We start from the raw sequence: 18347 nt of genomic DNA on the forward strand, positions 1-18347 counted from the left end.
CACCATTTCCTTTCTTGCGTTGTTGTTACACAAGCCTGAACACGAGCCCAAATCGAGCGCGAACATGGATAGGCTACAACAGTATCCCGCAATGGCCATCACACTGCCCTCTGGTCGTCCACTGGCCAGTGTCGTTGATCCTGTGGCACTTCAAACCATGGCCTTCTTCGATTTTCCAGCTGGAACCCGAGATGTAGTCACAGCTTTCGTTGCTGGTGGGGAGCGTTTAATCTTGGCCTGTCGCGATGACACTAGGCTCTGGGGCTTCTACCATCACTTTCATGTGCCGTTGAATCTGCTTTGTTCGCTTCTTCAGTTGCTCAGTCGCTAATATTTCTGATCGTTTAGGATGCTCTCACATATCTTGATCAAGTCAAGGTGCAGTTTCACGACCAGCCTGACGTTTATAACCGATTCCTCGATATTATGAAAGATTTCAAAAGCCAGGCGTATGCAACTCATATGCATTTTGTAACTTTCAGACGCTGACATATACCTAGAATTGATACCCCCGGCGTCATTAACCGTGTTTCTGAGCTGTTCGCTGGGCACCCAAATCTGATTCAAGGTTTCAATACCTTCTTGCCCCCTGGATATAGAATTGAATGCGGAGCTGGCAATGACCCGAATACTATCCGAGTCACTACCCCCATGGGAACCACAGTTCAGTCCATCGCTGGACGGGGACCGCAGCCTGAAGGGCATGGAATTGCTGTTGGCCAGCCACTGTTCCCTGAACGTGGAAACCAATGGCAACAGAGGCCTCAGCACAGTATTGAGAGCCCAGAAGCTACCTTTAGTACTCCAGTGCAGAATGGCGCAAATTTGTTTGTCCAGGCAGCAACCCAAGGTGGAGCATTCGATGGTCCGGGAAGTCATCAGCAACGCAATCCCTCTCAAATGCAGGGAAATGCTGGCCCGCCTGGCGGACCAAATGCAAGGAATGCCCACACTCCGATGCCCACTTCCGGCCCAGGTGCAGCTAACGGCGGTGCGACTAATCCAGCAAATATGGAACGTCGTGGCCCTGTTGAGTTTAACCACGCCATCAGCTACGTGAACAAGATCAAGGTAAGCACTTATCACCGAGGTATCTATATAAGCCGTTGACTAATATACCATCTGCGTAGAATCGTTTCCAGGATAAGCCTGAGATCTATAAACAGTTCCTCGAGATCTTGCAGACTTATCAAAGAGAACAAAAGCCGATACAGGATGTCTATGCTCAAGTGACTACTCTCTTCAACTCTGCACCTGACCTGTTAGAGGACTTTAAGCAGTTTTTGCCGGAGTCTGCAGGCCAAGCGAGGGCACCACCAGGCCGCCCAGAGGATGGCGCCGCTGCTGGTTCTGCACACACACCTCAGCCTGGAATGAGAGATGGGCAGAAGATGCCTCCCCTGGGGAGCTTTGCGCCACCAGTCAGCGCAGGCAAAGATACCAAGAAACGGCCACGCACTGACAAGCAAACCCCTACTCCTGGTGCTCTTCTCCCGGAACCTCCCGTTGCAACCCGAATTCCTCCCCAGAATCTGAACGGGACCAAGCGACCGAAGCTCAGCCATGCCAGAGGTAGCGGAGACGCTGGTTCTATCGAACCGACCCTTACCCCTGTCATGCCCGAGCCCTACCCCCCTCGCTCTCCTGCTACATCAAATCAGGAGGAGATTGCCTTCTTTGAGAGGGTTAAGAAGTTCCTCAGCAATCGGTCCGCGATGAACGAATTTCTCAAACTCTGCAACCTTTTCAGCCAGAATATCATTGACAAGAACACTCTATTTCACAAAGGTGCTCTTTTCATCGGTGCAAGCCCGGAGTTGATGACTTTTTGGAAAGCCTTTGTCGGTGTCGACTCCCAAGATGTAGTCATCGACAATAGGCCAGCACCGCCACTTGAGAAGGTCTCTTTGAGCAACTGCCGCGGCTACGGTCCTAGCTACAGACTTCTACCAAAGAGGGTAAGTAATAAGAATATGTCCTACGTTTTTACTCAGTTCATCGCCCGCTAACAGATGATTCATTACAGGAACGACTCAAGCCTTGCAGTGGCCGCGATGAGCTCTGCAACTCTGTTCTAAACGACGAGTGGGCTTCGCATCCAACTTGGGCCAGTGAGGATTCCGGATTTGTTGCTCATCGTAAAAATCAGTTTGAAGAGGGCCTTCACCGTATCGAAGAGGAGCGCCATGATTACGATTTTAACATTGAAGCCAATCTGAAGTGCATTCAACTCCTTGAGCCTATTGCTCAGCAGATGCTTGCAATGTCGCCATCAGAAAGAGAGGCATTCCACATGCCATCTGCTCTCGCTGGCCAAAGCACTTCCATATTCAAGCGAATCTGCAAGAAGATTTATGGAGAGCGTGGCATTGACGTTGTCAATGACATGTATACGCATCCGTTCGATGTAATCCCCGTACTTCTGGCTCGTATGAAGCAAAAGGATGAAGAGTGGCGGTTCTCTCAGCGAGAATGGGAAAAAGTGTGGCACGCTCAAACGCATAACATGCACCTCAAGAGTTTGGATCATATGGGTATCCTTGTCAAGTCAACAGATAAGAGAAATCTGACGGCCAAGCATCTGGTGGATGTCATCAAGACTAAGCACGAGGAGCAGCGTCGTGAACGCATCCTCAAGGGGAAGGCGCCCCGTCACCAATTTGTTTGGGACTTCAAGGACAAGGACGTTGTTCTCGACCTTTTGCGTCTGATGATGCTTTATAGCATGCATAATGGACAGCACAGCGGCCAAGAGAAAGAGCGTATCTTGGACTTCTTTGAGACGTTCGTCCCAGCCTTTTTCGATCTCTCGGAGGATATCGTCCAGGAGAGAGTCCCGAAGATGCAGCCTGAATCTGGCGAAGAGGAGATTGAAGACCAGACCCCGGCTGAGTTGACTAACGGCCGCAGTCGCCGCAATGGAAAGAAGGGCGATCTCCTTAGAGGGGTTCTCGACCCTGGCCGAAACGGCAGCAAACCACGGAACCAGAAAGAGGACAGCGCGGCTTCTGGCAGCAAAGAGACCACTCCTGAAGTTGGATCTGCCAATGAAGAAGAGATGGCGGATGTTAATGACGACGCCGCTGTCCCTGAGGTGTCGAATGAGCGATGGATGCCTACCATTCCTAAGCCAGTTGTCGTTGGTGATAGCGACAATGCTCTCCTTGACGCTGATGGAGAACTCAAAGCAGATGGCTTCTTCACTCGCCCGTGGTACAACTTTTTCTGCAACCAGACCATGTTTGTTTTCTTTAGCATCTTCCAAACGGTCTATTCTCGACTCTTGGATATCAAAGATAGCAAAGATGCTGTTGCTGTTGAGATTGAGCGACTCAACAAGCCTAAGCCTGCTAGAGACCTTGGCTTTACAGAGAACCACATGACGTTCTTTGATCCCAGCGAGGAGCCTTCTAAGTTTTGGCCCAAGACTCTGGAGCTTATCGAGGACTATATTACTGGAGAAATTGATGAAAATCGATACCAGGATGTCATGCGACACTATTACCTGAAAAACGGCTGGAAGCTGTACACTATTCAAGATCTGCTCAAGACTCTTTGCCGGTTGGCTCTCACCTGCAAAAGTCTGGACGCTAAAGAGAAGACACCAGATCTTATTCAGCAATATCTTCTCAGCCGAGAAAAAGAAGAGACTAGCTATCAGACTGAAATCAGCGCCAGAAAATTTGCAGAGAAGTGTGTTAAGGATGGTGATCTGTTTGTCGTCTGCTGGGTAAGTTGATGGATTTGAGTTACTTTTACCTACCCCCTCCAGCCGCTAACTCTTGAATCTAGTTCCCTCAAAAATCAGAAGCTACCGTCCGATGGCTCCAGCGAGACGAGACCACTTTCTACATGGATGAAATGCAACTCCGTGAGAGGTGGCAGTACTATATCTCCTCCTTCATTCGCGTAGAGCCTACCGAGGGTGTTGCTCGATCGAAAATGAAGAAGGTGGTTCTCACTCGCAACCTGCCATCTGGAGAGTCTGACAACGATGAGGATGCCATCCCCAAGCCGGTATCATACAAGGAGAGCCTTACAGTCAGTATCTGTCTCAAGAGCTCTAAGATGATTTGGGCTCCCGGCACTTCCGAGTACTTTGTTTACGACCAGGCTCCAAAGTCCAAAGAGCAACGCGAACATCGCGAAAAGGTCACCAAGGCGATGAGCAACTTCCGTGAATTGAAGCTTCTTGAGAAGATGGTTCACAACCCAGTCTGGGCCAAAGACATGAGCCCTGAGGAAGTTCAAGAGCTCAATGGAAATTTCCGTAGGTGGATGGATGAGGGAATCCCTCCAGCCGGTTCTAATGAGGACGTGGACATGGATTAGGAAATCTTTCTGGCCGGTTCTAATGAGGATGTGGACATGGATTAGGAAAACCAAGAATGGTATCCACTCTTCTGATTTTGACGTTTTTTTTTCTCTCCTATTCTCTTTTCAAACAGAGAGGAGAATCATATTGGCATGCTTCGAGCGGAATTGGGCTACGCTTTGATTTATATACATATTTCCCCCCCAAGTTGATTGTAACTTCAGTAAACGAAAAGGAAGAAAAAAAAAGGACACTTCTCAACTTTGGGGACAAAAAGTACAGCATACGATGCAGGCAAAAAAGATTATTTGAACAAAAAAAGTGACTGGCACGAAGTCTAATGGGATTGATATCGACGCGGAGTAGGTGGCAAAGGGAGGGTAGGCTGTGTGCTGGTAGTATATCTTGCAGCGTACTTTGTTTTTTACTCTCTACTATATTGGAGTGCTAGTTCTGTATTTTACGTTGTGCTTTTCATTGTTTTTCTTTCAAGTACGGATATTGGGGATTTTGGTAGCTCTATGCAGTACTATAGCTTGAATTGACGAGAATTAAGACTAAGATGAAGACGACTAGCTGCTTCAGCAAATGTGATGTAAGATTGGCCAAGACTCTTAAATTATTTTAAAGTAAATAGATTCAAGAAGTGAAAACGTTTTGGTATTCAAGATGGGACTGCTTCTCTGAACTCGTAAAAAATTGCTCATGTTTAAGATTTGAATGGTGATTTTTATTATATTTTAATATCCCTTGCCTATTATCCAACTATGGCTCAGCCTACTTTTATGTATGATGGTATATATCGCTGGTCCCTAAATTTATATGCTTCATCCAAGCTTTTTCTACCTCGCTTTAATTATTCAGCTCATATATTCATAATGCAATTTTTTTTCTCTTATAATTTTGACGCCTCTAGACCAGAGGCTGATTCAGATGTGGGTAGTCACTGCAGGTTCTCGATAACCAGGGCAGAGGCACCACCGCCACCGTTGCAGATACCGGCAACACCAATCTTGCCCTTCTTCTCTGCCAGAACTGAGGTCAGGGTAGAGAGGATACGGGCACCGGAGGCACCCAGAGGGTGACCGATGGCAACTGAGCCGCCAAAGACGTTAACCTTCTCAGGGTTGAGGTTGAGAAGCTGAATGTTGGCGAGGGCAACGACGGAGAAGGCCTCGTTGATCTCGTAGTAGTCGACATCATCGGCGGTCAGACCGGCGTGCTTGATGGCCTTGGGGATGGCAGCAGCGGGAGCAATAGTGAATCGCTCAGACTCGCGCTCTGCATCACCCCAGCCGAGAATCTTGGCAATGGGCTTGAGGCCGAGCTCCTTGAGCTTACGCTCGGAGACTAAAACGACGGCGGCAGCACCGTCGTTCAAGGGAGCAGCGTTGGGGGCAGTGACGGTGCCGTCACCCTTGAAAGCTGGGCGCATGGCCTTGAGCTTAGCCTCGTTGAGGTTCTTGACCTCGTCGTCTCGGTCAATGGTGACATTGGGCTTGCCACGGCCGCCAGAAACCTCGACAGGAACAATCTCCTTGAAGAGACCGGCCTCGGTGGCAGCCTGGGCCCTCTTGTAGGTGTTGATGGCATACTCGTCCTGGGCCTCGCGAGTGAGGTTGTGCTCGTCAGCGCAGAGCTCGGCCTGGAGACCCATGTGCTCCTTCTTGAAAGAGTCGATCAGACCATCCTTCAGGACACCCTCGACGAGAGTCTGGTCACCGTATTTGGCGCCGGTGCGCATGGTGGGCAGGTAGTGAGGAGTGTTGGACATGGATTCAGCTCCGGCAGCAACCACAATGTCGTTGATGCCAAGCATGATGTTTTGGGCACCGAGAATGACAGCCTTCAGAGATGAAGCGCAAACCTTGTTGACAGTGGTGGTAATGACGCTGTTGGAGAGGCCAGCGCCGATGGCGGCCTGACGAGCGGGAGCCTGACCCAAGCTAGAAGAAGAACACGTATGAGCATCTATGTTTGATCGAAGGTCGGGGTTCGTAAAGGATTGGGATTCGGCTTACTTGGCAGAGAGGACATTGCCAAAGAAGACCTCTTCGACATCTTCGGGCTTGACGCCAGAGCGCTCAACGGCTCCTAACGAGGCTGTTAGATCTGGACACAGGCAGAAGCTATGGAGAGAATAGACAAACCCTTGATAGCGTAAGAACCAAGCTGGGTGGCACTCAGGCCGGACAGAGAGCTGGATTGGGTTTTTAGTAGAAGGTCGTATGCAGCCAGAGAGCAGCAGCGGTTTCTTACCCCAAGAAAGAACCAACGGGGGTTCTGGCGGCAGAGACGATGTAAACGGGAGGAAGGCCAGACATTTTGACGGTGTTGTTTGGAAGACTGGGAGGATGGAGAGAAGAATAATTAAGAAAAGGGGTGGATGAAGTATGGAGAGGTAAGAGAGTAAGAAAGATGGAGAGGTCCAAGGGGTATATATACTAGTGCTGCCCAACAGATTAGTCGCAGGGCAGGTGGCGTAATTGGGGTTTTGGACAAGATGGAGGGTGCAATTGATTGATCCTGATAAGGAAATGGGTGTGGACGAGGGTATGAAAATGTCGCAGGGTTGAAGCTGGAACACTTTATTGCGAATGCGGCCTGGGTTGTTGGATCTTGCAAAACCAAGAGCCGTGAGCCAGGTACCAATGGATGAATCCAGGGCCTTATTCTGGGTTCCTGATGCCGAGTGACGGCGGAGAGGGGCACATTTTTTTGGTGGCCCATGTTCGGCTCTTGGACCCCGCCATGGTACCAGGTACATCCATCTCAGCGAACGTTGGAATCAAGAACTTGGCACTACTTTTAGGCAGACCTTGGCTGTACAGAGTATTTCGTAGCTCACCGCTCCACACCGCAGTTGCCACGTTGGGCAGTAAGTCAGTATATACCATATTAGATACTAAGGTTCTATAAGTGCTGGTACGCATATTAGAGCATATACGTACAAGTAGAGAGTACTCCATACTCAGTGTTCATACCCTAGCTCAGCTGGCTGCTGGATAAAGAGCGCTGCTGATAAATCCCACCTATACAAATTGATGTTATCAAAATGGAAATATAGCATCCATCTCATCAATGTACGCTGATGAGATTGGCGTATTGCGCATCGCGCTAAATGCGAGCCAGGGCCTCCCGTATCCGTATCCGTAAAGTCGGACGTGTGTACATACACAAGTTTCAGCATCTAGATCCTTCCGACATAATAACGTCGTTTGTCACAGGGATAATGTCAAGATTGTAATCACTAAATCCTATTAGTAAATGCACAGATGTGAGATCAATCTTATTGATTGACCCAGACAAGCCACTTTGAGTCTCATCAAATTTGAAGCTCAAAGAAATGCGAGGTTCCCAGTACATGCTGCCTGCTAAAAGCAAGACCCCACAGTGATTAACCTTAGTGCCGTCCAGGAACCAGATGCTCACGATATCGGACAGAGGTCTTGATGGACCTGGAGCTGGGAGTATTTTAATCCGAGATATGCCCAAGTGGCCCCGCCCACGATCGCGATAAGATAAGATGCACTCAGCCTTGCATATCGCCACGTGATAAGCTCTTCTAGCTTTGCTGCAAAAAAGTTGCTGGGGACCCGTTTTAGTGCGAGGCAGCGGTCGGTATCGCAAGTACACGCGACTTGCGACGATACCCGTGTCTTCAGCATTTCGAGTTTGTCGCCCGCCATTGACCTTGTATTTTGGATTATATAGGTGACAAAATGGATGACCTCTATGATGAGTGAGCTTTAATCCCTATACCAGATGCGGTTTAACATGAATTCGCTCCTAACAAGCTCATCCTAGGTTCGGAAACTTCATCGGCGAAGAGGTTGGGTCCGAAGAAGCGTCCGAGGCTGGAGATGAGGCGGCTGACTATGCGTATGATGATGAGCAAGAGGAGGCACCCAGTGTGACTGGGCAAGAGCTTATGGAGCTTGATGGTAAGCTTGGTTCTATATACAAAGACAGCGGCGGAAGATAGCAGAAAGCTGACTGAACGGGCAGATGGACCTTCGAATGCCGTCATCCTTCACGAAGACAAGCAATATTACCCCACTGCCGAGCAGGTGTACGGTGCCGAAGTCGAGACACGCGTGGAGGAGGTGGATGCACAGCCTTTAACACAACCCATTATTGCGCCGGTCGAGCAGAAGAAGTTCAACATTGAAGAGGTCGACTTGCCACCTGTGTTTTTCGACCGCGAGTTCATGGCCGATCTGATGAACTTTCCCGAGCAAACAAGGAACATTGCGCTGGCTGGCCACTTACATCATGGAAAAACAGCCTTCATGGACATGCTTGTCCTGGAGACCCATGACATCACCGACAGGCTTGATCGAAGAGTCGGCAAGAAGCGTGACGAGGCGCTGCGATACACCGATGTACACATGTTGGAGAGAGAACGAGGAATCTCTATCAAGGCTGCGCCGATGAGTCTTGTTCTGCAGAGCACCAAGGGAAAATCACATCTTTTTCACATCGTTGATACCCCTGGCCATGTCAACTTCGTAGATGAAGTGGCAGCAGCATTTAGGCTGGTGGATGGTGTATGTCTGGTTGTCGACGTGGTTGAGGGTGTCCAGATAAACACGGAGCAAATCATTAAGCATGCTGTGCTGGAAGACATTCCCTTGACACTCATCATCAACAAGATGGATCGTCTGATCTTAGAGTTGAAGCTCCCTCCCAAGGACGCTTACTTCAAGCTCAAGCACGTTGTAGAGGAGGTCAACACAGTCATTGCCAACACCGTCCCGACTAAGGCGGCTTCAAAGCGACTGAGCCCCGAGAAAGGCAACGTTCTCTTCGCCTGCACAGATATGGGATGGTGCTTCACACTGCCTTCTTTTGCCAAGATGTACACAGACACCTTTGGCGACATCAACACAGACGAGTTTGCCAAGCGATTGTGGGGAGACGTTTATTATAACCCAAAGAAGCGAAATTTTACTCGCAAGCCGGCGGAAGACAGATCAGCAAGATCATTTGTTCACTTCATTCTCGAACCCATCTACAAAATCTTTACACATGCCATTAGCGACAGCCCGGAACAGTTGAAATTAGTGCTGTCTTCGCTTGGCATTGAATTGAAGCCGTCACAGTACAAAGCCGATGCGAATGTCATCTTGAAGTTGGTATGCGAGCAATTCTTTGGTCCTTCAACGGGCTTTGTCGATATGGTTGTAAAGCACATTCCTTCTCCAGCTGACGGAGCACAACGGCTGCTGGAGCGCTACTACACTGGACCCTTGGATACAAAGGTGGCGACGTCGATGCAGACATGCAACCAGGATGGACCCCTGGTAGTCCATGTCTCAAAACTCTTCAATACCTCTGATGCGAAGAGCTTCTACTCTTTCGGTCGTGTTCTGAGCGGTACTGTCCGACCGGGCGCAACTGTGAGAGTCCTTGGTGAGGGTTATTCTCTTGATGACGAGGAAGACATGACGACAGCCTCCATCGGCGAAGTATTCATAGCAGAGACAAGATACAACATCCCTACGGACGGTGTTCCCGCGGGTAACCTGGTACTATTAGGAGGCATCGACAACTCCATCGTTAAAACTGCGACAGTCGTACCTCCCAAGCTGGAAGATGACGAGGATGCCTTTATCTTCAAGCCCGTCAACCATTTTACTGAATCGGTCCTGAAAGTGGCTGTCGAACCTATTAATCCTTCTGAGCTTCCAAAGATGCTTGACGGACTACGCAAAATCCAAAAGTCGTACCCGCTTATCAACACCAAAGTTGAAGAATCTGGTGAACACGTCGTCTTGGGAACCGGAGAGCTCTACATGGACTGCGTTCTGCACGATTTGCGGAAGCTGTATGCCGATATGGATATCAAGGTATCAGATCCGGTAACAAGATTCTGTGAAACAGTAGTAGAAACTTCAGCAACAAAGTGTTACGCCATCACGCCGAACAAGAAGAACAAGATTACCATGGTAGCAGAGCAGCTGGAGAAGGGCATTTCTATTGATATCGAGACCGGTGCCGTGAGAATACGTGATCCGATACGGAAGACGGCCAAGTTTTTCGAAGAACACCACGGCTGGGATAAGTTGGCGGCAAGAAGCATCTGGGCTTTTGGCCCTGATGAGATGGGACCAAACATTCTTCAGGATGATACTTTGCCTACCGAAGTAAGTTTGATATTGGAATACCTACGGCAGAGCAGCGCCCCTTTTCGAACATTTTGCTAATAATGCTTTCCCTCACGCTAGGTCGACAAGAAACTTTTGACAACAGTCAAAGAATCTATCAGGCAAGGCTTCAGCTGGGCCACTCGTGAAGGTCCCCTCTGTGAAGAACGTATGTTTAACTCCTCTTTTCAGCACCAGCTCCAAGTCAAGTAATCGTTCACTATTTGCTGACACCCTTTCCATAGCCATCCGCAATACCAAATTCAAAGTTACGGATGTGGTATTAGCTAATGAGGCCATCTTCCGCGGTGGTGGTCAAATCATTCCCACTTCTCGAAGAGCATGCTACTCATCCTTCCTGATGGCCTCTCCGCGTCTCATGGAGCCTGTCTATACCGTCTCCGTCACTGGTCCGGAAGATTCTTACATGGAAGTTTATAATGTGCTTGCACGGCGCCGAGGCCACGTCCTATCTGATGGCCCTGTTGCCGGCACACCTCTCTATCGTGTAAATGGTCTCATTCCTGTCATTGACAGTTTTGGTTTCGAAACAGATTTGCGAATCAAAACACAGGGTGGCTCCATGGTCAGTTTGGTATTCGATAGCTGGAGCATCATACCCGGTGATCCCCTTGATAGAGACCAGGTTACGAGACCGCTCCAACCCGCCGCAGCACAGGCTACAGCCAGAGACTTTGTGCTCAAGACCAGACGGCGAAAGGGTCTAAGCGAAGATGTTAGTGTCAAGACATTCTTAGAACCGGAATTCTATCAGAGCCTGATGGAGAGTGGAATGCTCGGCGACATATAAGTTGTCCATATCTATACTAATACTACTACATGCGTTCTGATATATGTACGCTGTTTATGCTACTATGTCGTTGTATATTTTGAGAAAGGAGATGAGAGCTGAGCAAGGAGCAGTCAAAACGGCTGAGATGCAATAAAAGGAAGAAACAAGAGAAAAGGAAGAGAGCGGTAACCGCTTCTGAAGTAGTATATTTGTCGGCAAAGCGCAAAATCTAGATATCAATTTAATGAAGACATCAAAAGACAATAGAGACGAGCCGACGACGCCCCCGTTTGTGAGGCTGTGAATTTGACCCGCTCATGATTGGTGGAAGAATGGCCCTGCTAACCATTGCATATACACGCCAGAGACTAACAAGACTGCCCATGTTTAATTCGGTTAAAAGAAAGAAAAAAATACGGAGCATATAGGAGAAGTGCCGACGATCAGCTCTTGATAGGCTGATAGAAAAGAGGAGTGATCTGTCACAGAAGAAAGCTTGTATGCAACTTTACGCAGACGCAGGAGCAGCTTCGTATACGCAACTTCTTTCCAGCTTGAATCCTCCTACAGAGCACAGTAGTATTCATTCCCTTCCCTTCCCCCTCCCCCACATCCCTTGACGGATAACGGATAATGGCAACCCGGATAATGGCCCATCTACTGCTACCGTAACAGCACTTATTTAATCCTGTACATACCCAAGAAAGCACAGCAACAACCCAGGCAAAAAGAGGGAGAATGGGCAAAAAAAAAAAAAAGATCGGCTGATTAATTTGCGAGTCAGCGGTCTACGACGTAATAAACTAAACTTGCATAACCTTGGACGCAGAGAAAAGCTAAACGCAACTACCCCAAAAGAAGGAACAGGGAACGCAAAATAGGGAATAGATTGCAGCGGCGCTAAAATCCTTACGAAGGGGGGGCGTGGTTTGTACTGCAGTTGGGAGGTGGGAGGGAATCACATCCCGGGAAGGATGATTTTAGAACGCAGAGAGAAAAAAGTTAGACAAAGAATAGGAATACGTGGCAGGGTTAGGTTTAGGACAGAAGCCAACAACAGCTATTTACGTCTCCAGCATTGTCTACATTAGGGCCCCTTTGTGTAGGATTTTCATGAGGCCAAAAGAGGCTCGTATGTTGACGCCAAAAAAGAAGCAAGCGTTTTTTCCTTGTCTGGCTGCTGGAGAGACATGGCATGACTAGACTTGAAATGACGAGTCAATTTGAACTTCCCGTCGGCTTTTAAGTCAGAGCTCCGGGTCTGCTTAGTTATACTTGATGGGCTAGTTTACGAACAGCACTGACACAACTACGTCTCACTGTTGCTTATATGTAAGAGAGAACAGCCTTGAGGCAATATGGTATTCATGTAATCCTAAGTACGCGCGTTGTCGACTTGATTGGTTACTCAGTCGGCGATTGTTGCGGCAAATATCCCACAATCCTGGTTCTTAGCATGGAAGCGCTCGTTTACGCAGGCCTAGCAGTAGCATTCCTCCGGAAGCACCGTCATAAGCAGTCGTAAGCCAATGGCAGCCCTGGGTTCTAGAATACCAGGCTGATCCGATGCTCTCGGCGGCTTCCTCAGATCTTAGCCAGATCCTTGCGCGCCTTTGCCATCACTCGCTTTCAGTCCCAAGGTTACAATGGGCTATCATCTGGGCTGATTGAACTGCCGCCCACGGGATATACAAAACTTGCTCGTCTGTGCCGGTGACGGGGAATTCTTCGGATCCGAAGTCGCGCGGTAGATGTTCAAGCCCCATTCCGTAGACAGAAATAAGGGAAAAATCCACATTTACTTAAAAAGGCCAAGGGCAAGATTGCACCAGGCCCCAAATATTACCATCCCAGGTACTCATAGTAAGAGAAGAGGAGACGTTCTGGGTAGTCCCAGCACAACAGCTGATGCGGTATGATGTAGTACTGCCTGATGAGTCAACAACAAGTAGGCGTAATTTGTGCACCGTGACCAGGGAACGTAACGTTCAAAAAGTTGGTAGCCTACATCAACTCTCGCTAATAACTAGAAAAAGCCGATCATGATGCATTGTATGGAGTCATTGAGAGTCGCATTTCCAAGTGGGAGGACTTTTTTTCTGGTGGGGGTGGGCGTTTTCGCTCCCTTTTATGTTTACTCGCATCAAGTTTATTCGTTAACCTCCCATTCTGGCGACGGCTAATGTTGGCGAGCGTGACGTCTTACTACATCGGGCGCCAGAGAGTAGCAGCAGCTGTAACAGTATCGAGTTGCTACCTCTAGGCAGCGATTTTCAACCACACCTCGCATTTTCGCAGTGCATGGAGGGTCTCTCACCGTGGTCAAAGCTTTCCGGTTGCCCTCTTGGATGATGCTGACGTTTTGGCTTCGTGAAGAATTAGCTCCGATACCCTGGTAATACCAACTAAATGCCATGTGTTGGTTGTTGACGTAGTGTCACGAGCCAAGAGCGCAGGGTATAAGCTGAGGTACAGAGAGCGAGAACGAGCATCCACGCTTTTAGCCAATGCGCAGCGCAAAGAAATCTTGGCCGGTGGGCTTTGCGAAATTAGGCGGGTTAATTATCTATGCAGGACTCCAGCATCTTGTCCAAGACACTCTTTAGCGAGTCATTCTCCAGAGCCGCCGCAACACGCTCTTTGTCGCTAAGCTGTTTGTTCACCTGGTCGTCCTGGCTATGGCTGTTTTCCTTGCAGATAACCTCAACCCGGTAATTCGGGGGTAGCACCTGCTCCAGTCGGACCCTAACGCCAAGTCCAAGCACGGTAGCGAGGGAGCAATGGGTGACAGTAGGGGTTAGCTCAACGGTGACTTGCACGATGGTGTTTGGACTTGGCACGCCGAGAGCCGGAGAAGGAGTAATGTGAATATCGGGAAGATTGATGACAGATAGTTGGCCCAAAGAAACGGGATGTTCAGGGTCCGTTATGTTTGAAATGAGATCTGCAGGAGGATGTTAGTACCATTGTCAAACATTACCAGCAGTATATGGCGTCAAATGAATTCGACAAGAAAAGGGCTATACATGGCGTTCCAAACCCGTAGCTGTCAAAAAATAAACAACTGCCGACTTTATCCCTGGGAAATTTTTTGCTCGTGATCGTCTCAAATCAACGAAATAAGCAACTGCAGTAGTGCAAATTCCCCAGACGTTGATAGTGGCATGACATGTACGAAACGGGTCTGGCATGCCAGGGGAGGCCACAACGGGGCTCACTTGAAACGCCGAAGCAAAGTGTAGGACGCACGGATGAAGAGAAAACGGCTAGGAAGGAGAAGGAGAAGGAGAAGGAAGAAGGAAGGATATGGCGGAGAGCCAAGCTTGTAAAGGGTGTAACGTGTTTGGAGGTTGCAATTATACCGTAGATCTCTTGCTCGTCGATGGCCTCGGCCGATAGATTGTCATCTGCACCTCCTGTGCCGGAACCGAAGCGGGACCAAGCCACAGCCGCTGTATCATCCTGATACTGGGCATCGTCGTCTTGCAAAAAGGGCCGAGACATGTACGACGGCCTGGAGAGGATCAGGTCTGAGTATCTGCAGTCAGGGCCCTTGCGCGGAGCGGTCCGCTTGTGCCGGGTTGGGAGCTGCGAGGCGCTCAGAATAACGGGGTTGGCATTGTCCAGAGCCGCAGCAGCCATCTTGTCTTTTGGAGTTTGATGGATGAATCTTGATAGGACCTATTTGCGAGGACGTATAGAGTTTTGCGTTTACAGCGGTGTTTGTCACTATAAAGTCAAAAAAACGTGCTGAGGAAATATCTCGGGGTCTGACGCGGGGCGATCGACCGACTGTTTTAGAGAGACGATGACAGACAGGGCCTTTTGACGAGAGTGAGGGGGGTGTTCGTGAAGGCAAGGTTGGAGATTGTCGAGAGGCGTCTAAGCTCGTCAGTTTCTGACCATTAGTAATAGGATTTATGATTTTGCGGGCTGGCAGGCGGTCAGAAACAAGCTGGGTGCCGAACTAGGAGAGCTGCACCTGAAATCGGTGCTAACAGTCCGTAGCGTCACTCCTGCTACTTCAGCCGCTTGATGCTTGTTATCAATCAATATACGTATTGACATCTTCAGCAATGGCATTTACTTGTGATTGATCATATATTAGATGGCAAGAATTAGTGCTGTATTTAGGTGGAGCATAGAAACACAGAGGCGTAAGATTATTAAAATAAACGAATAAATACCTTATAAAATAAAAAATTACAATGCACAGCCTACACTTGTACCCGTTCAAAGCAAAAAGAAAAGCCCATCGGAAAACCGAGCAGGTGCGACGTCTGGGGCTGAGGGCTTGCAACTCTGGGCGCAAGAATCAATTGATGTTTAGTCGAGTTGCGCCAGTGAGATGTGACTTGGAGAGTCAGTTGGCAGGGATTACGGTGGCACCTGGTTGTGGGCTGAACTCGCTGTGGCCTTTTTGCTCTTGTCCAGAACGCAGCACACTGGCGATACCCCTGTAAGCTAGTGCCATCACCTGCTAAGCGATCAGCGTGCTGGCACTTCGTACCTGCGAGAGCCGTTGGACTGCATGGGAGGCATTGTGTTGTTTGTGCTTTGTACGACTTGATCCTTCTCATCCATCAAGGGGGAAACGCTCCATCGCGCTCCTCCTGGACGCTAGTTTTCTCAAGACGTAGCTGCCAGAGGCAATCCAGTGTGCTGCACGTTCGCTGGAGGCTGTCTCGCCTCGCAGCCTCTTTGCGTTGCAGTGCACTAAAAGGCTGCCTTAGTACGACGTAGTAGTGCCATATACAGAACACCACATCACGCATACATAGTATAAAAAGCACGCACAAGCGCGCTTGACGCTGGATCTACTGCAGGGGATCTTTGTCGCGAGTAAAAGGCTGGGCTCCTCTTCTGGATATACCCATGGAGAAGAGGACGACAAAGTGAGAGAGCAACAGTGCCATCAACGTCGTATTCCGCAATCGTAAAGCGGCTCTTCTGCTGCCACTGCGGCAGGGCACGGAACGCTCAGGCGATAAAACGATCGGAGTTTGAGCCACGCACCACCCTCGTCTGTGACTGTGATAACTACGAACGTCGCATTTCGGTGCTATTCATCCAAGGTCGACTCGTCGCCGCTCTTGGTCACCGAGCCTTGGATCTGGCCTTGTTTTCTCTCCGCTGCCTTGTTCGATGACTTGTGCCGTGCAAGCCATGCAAATTGCTGCACACCCTTGAGCAAAGCCCACCCCCCTTTTTCGCCCCCTCTCTATCAGTAGGGCTGGGAGGTTTGGAATGGCTTCTAATACGACCACCCAATGCTCGATGCTCCCTAGCCGCCACACGCATACACCAATGTATACTAGAATGTATTAAGACCATATTAATACGCACAGTGCTATACGCAAACATGAAAAGCGAGATGAGCCTTTAATGCTGTGGCGGCTTAGTGCTGCGCATCTGGAGCCTTTGTCGTGGCGGTGCGACAAGACTCAGATTGGCAAGCAGAACTTTGTGCCCGCGATGACGCGATCGGCTGGCAGCTAAGTTTGATGCTAAAAAATACGGCCGAAAAGGCGGACTGTGCATGGAATGATAATCTAATCTAGTATGATTGGCCGTCCAAGCTGAAAGGAAAAAGGAAAAGAAATGAGAGAATATCTTGTAAACCAGAGTTGCATTCGCCGAACCACTTAGGCGAGTCAGAGCACAACGACTTGTAGCCTTATAACAACAGGTAGCATTGCAATATATGCTGTGCATACAGGCAGAGGTAACGCTGCCGTAGTTGCGACTGGGTGCTGACGTTCCATTGTGCTTGCGAGGGGTCTTGACTCGTCCATTACAGACATGTACCCTGTTCGTCATTGAGCCTCGGCACGGCTCCAGTAAAATCATTCTAGAAGCCCAGTGTGCGCTAGAAGGTGGTCTTGATCCCCGGAATAAATTGCAGTAAATTGCATGCTAATTTAGTAGACGGAAGAATTATTTGCTTGCAACGTGAAGAGCCCTATCACTATCACTAATAGCAGGCACGGCAGTTCTGTGTGCCATATAACAATAGTGGGACGCAGCCTGCGATATGCGGGTGATTGGTTCTTGAGCATGTTGTAGGGCGCACGAACAGCAGTAGCACGACTCGAGCAGTACCAAGCATGTATGAGCACACCTCCTTACTGCTGCCTCAGCAGTATTAGCAGTATTGGTAGTAGTGTTTGATAGGATTGCATCACAAATTATACAATAGGCAGCTATTCGAAATGTAGGATCGCGGAGTCCGGAGCATAACCCGTTGCATTGCATTTCCTAAGGATGGACATGCTGATGCCGTGCAGCAACGACTCGCCAGCAACTGCCACCCACCACCCATTGCACCCAAGTGCCGAAACCTTTTTTGCAATGACCAAATATGGACAATGGTCTGTATATCTGTGCTCTGGATGACAGTCGAAAGGTTGATCTGCAGCTCTGTAAAAGGCGCTGCGCTAGTCGTTGAGCAGGATCGTTAACTCGACAAACAAACTGACTTGCAAGGGACGGGGAAGGGAGAAAGGTGGAACTTGTACTCCGTAATTATCTCAGATATTCCCCGTGTACCTTGGAGAAAATTATTTTTATCCATCCATCTGTTGATTCATTTATTCATATTTTATAGTTCTACGATGCTTCCAAGCTGAGTGACGGAGCAATGTTGACTGAGTTGGAAAGGCTGAAGACTCATCTTTTTTCCCTTCTCTTTGCTCTTTTCTCTCGGTCCAGTATAATAATAGCATAGATATTATTGCATCAAATCCTCCTGACCGGCAAGTATTTCCGGCAATGAAATCCGAATGTTAGTGATTTTCAACTAAAGCCTCTCTGTCTCATTATACGGGATCAAAGGACCGAATATCGTACGCACGTATCTCTCTGTACCCATATTAATGGGGCCCAAGTCCCGCAACTTGTTGCAACCTAAGTTCCTAATTGGGTGACAAATGCAGAGAATGATTGCTTGAGCCTCTCTATTGGCAGCGTCCCTTTCTGGGGGGGGGGGGGGGGGGGGGCAAACCAATAAAAAAAAAATTAACCCCCAAAACGCCCATTGGGAAAGGGTACCCGGGGTTTGGTAAAAGAGGCGGGATAAAATAACAAAACC

General features: G+C 48.9%; 4 protein-coding genes across 4 annotated transcripts; 2 read left to right on the top strand and 2 right to left on the bottom strand.

The window, feature by feature from the left end:
- The first annotated feature begins 123 nt into the window (after nt 1-123).
- On the top strand, nt 124-4900 carry GGI43DRAFT_290981 (transcriptional regulator SIN3). Its single transcript, XM_083201385.1, has 5 exons — nt 124-449; nt 501-1071; nt 1131-1958; nt 2027-3730; nt 3793-4900. Exons 1-5 carry the CDS (start codon nt 427-429, stop codon nt 4330-4332), a joined length of 3666 nt encoding a protein of 1221 aa, XP_083063357.1. The 5' UTR covers nt 124-426; the 3' UTR covers nt 4333-4900.
- Nucleotides 4901-5258: 358 nt separating this feature from the next.
- Nucleotides 5259-6639, bottom strand: GGI43DRAFT_381215 (acetyl-CoA C-acetyltransferase; the record flags this gene model as incomplete). The annotated part of the gene is made up of 4 exons (XM_083203086.1): nt 5259-6261; nt 6337-6409; nt 6466-6515; nt 6575-6639. 4 exons carry the CDS (start codon nt 6637-6639, stop codon nt 5259-5261), a joined length of 1191 nt encoding a protein of 396 aa, XP_083063358.1.
- Nucleotides 6640-7656: 1017 nt separating this feature from the next.
- On the top strand, nt 7657-11393 carry GGI43DRAFT_291053 (P-loop containing nucleoside triphosphate hydrolase protein). The gene is made up of 5 exons (XM_083201387.1): nt 7657-8057; nt 8123-8259; nt 8324-10464; nt 10546-10633; nt 10710-11393. The coding sequence occupies exons 1-5, from the start codon at nt 8038-8040 to the stop codon at nt 11273-11275; spliced, it is 2952 nt and encodes a 983-aa protein (XP_083063359.1). The 5' UTR covers nt 7657-8037; the 3' UTR covers nt 11276-11393.
- A 2143-nt stretch (nt 11394-13536) lies between these two features.
- GGI43DRAFT_291077 (iron-sulfur cluster assembly protein CIA2) lies at nt 13537-15186 on the bottom strand. Its single transcript, XM_083201388.1, has 2 exons — nt 14620-15186; nt 13537-14201 (listed from the first exon to the last, which is right to left on the bottom strand). Exons 1-2 carry the CDS (start codon nt 14897-14899, stop codon nt 13816-13818), a joined length of 666 nt encoding a protein of 221 aa, XP_083063360.1. The 5' UTR covers nt 14900-15186; the 3' UTR covers nt 13537-13815.
- Between the last annotated feature and the right edge of the window lie 3161 nt (nt 15187-18347).

This window comes from Trichoderma evansii, assembly GCF_050947405.1.
Source record: "Trichoderma evansii strain SZMC 28006 chromosome Unknown GGI43scaffold_4, whole genome shotgun sequence".
Lineage (NCBI taxonomy): Eukaryota > Fungi > Ascomycota > Sordariomycetes > Hypocreales > Hypocreaceae > Trichoderma > Trichoderma evansii.

Coding starts and splice junctions, on each gene's coding strand:
- GGI43DRAFT_290981 (XM_083201385.1), top strand. CDS start 427: ATGAAAGATTTCAAAAGCCAGGC. Junction 450..500: donor AAAGATTTCAAAAGCCAGGC/GTATGCAACTCA, acceptor ACATATACCTAG/AATTGATACCCCCGGCGTCA. Junction 3,731..3,792: donor ATCTGTTTGTCGTCTGCTGG/GTAAGTTGATGG, acceptor TCTTGAATCTAG/TTCCCTCAAAAATCAGAAGC.
- GGI43DRAFT_291077 (XM_083201388.1), bottom strand. CDS start 14,899: ATGGCTGCTGCGGCTCTGGACAATGCCAACCCCGTTATTCTGAGCGCC. Junction 14,202..14,619: donor CGACGAGCAAGAGATCTACG/GTATAATTGCAA, acceptor ATCCTCCTGCAG/ATCTCATTTCAAACATAACG.
- GGI43DRAFT_291053 (XM_083201387.1), top strand. CDS start 8,038: ATGGATGACCTCTATGATGA. Junction 8,260..8,323: donor AGAGCTTATGGAGCTTGATG/GTAAGCTTGGTT, acceptor CTGAACGGGCAG/ATGGACCTTCGAATGCCGTC. Junction 10,634..10,709: donor AGGTCCCCTCTGTGAAGAAC/GTATGTTTAACT, acceptor CCCTTTCCATAG/CCATCCGCAATACCAAATTC.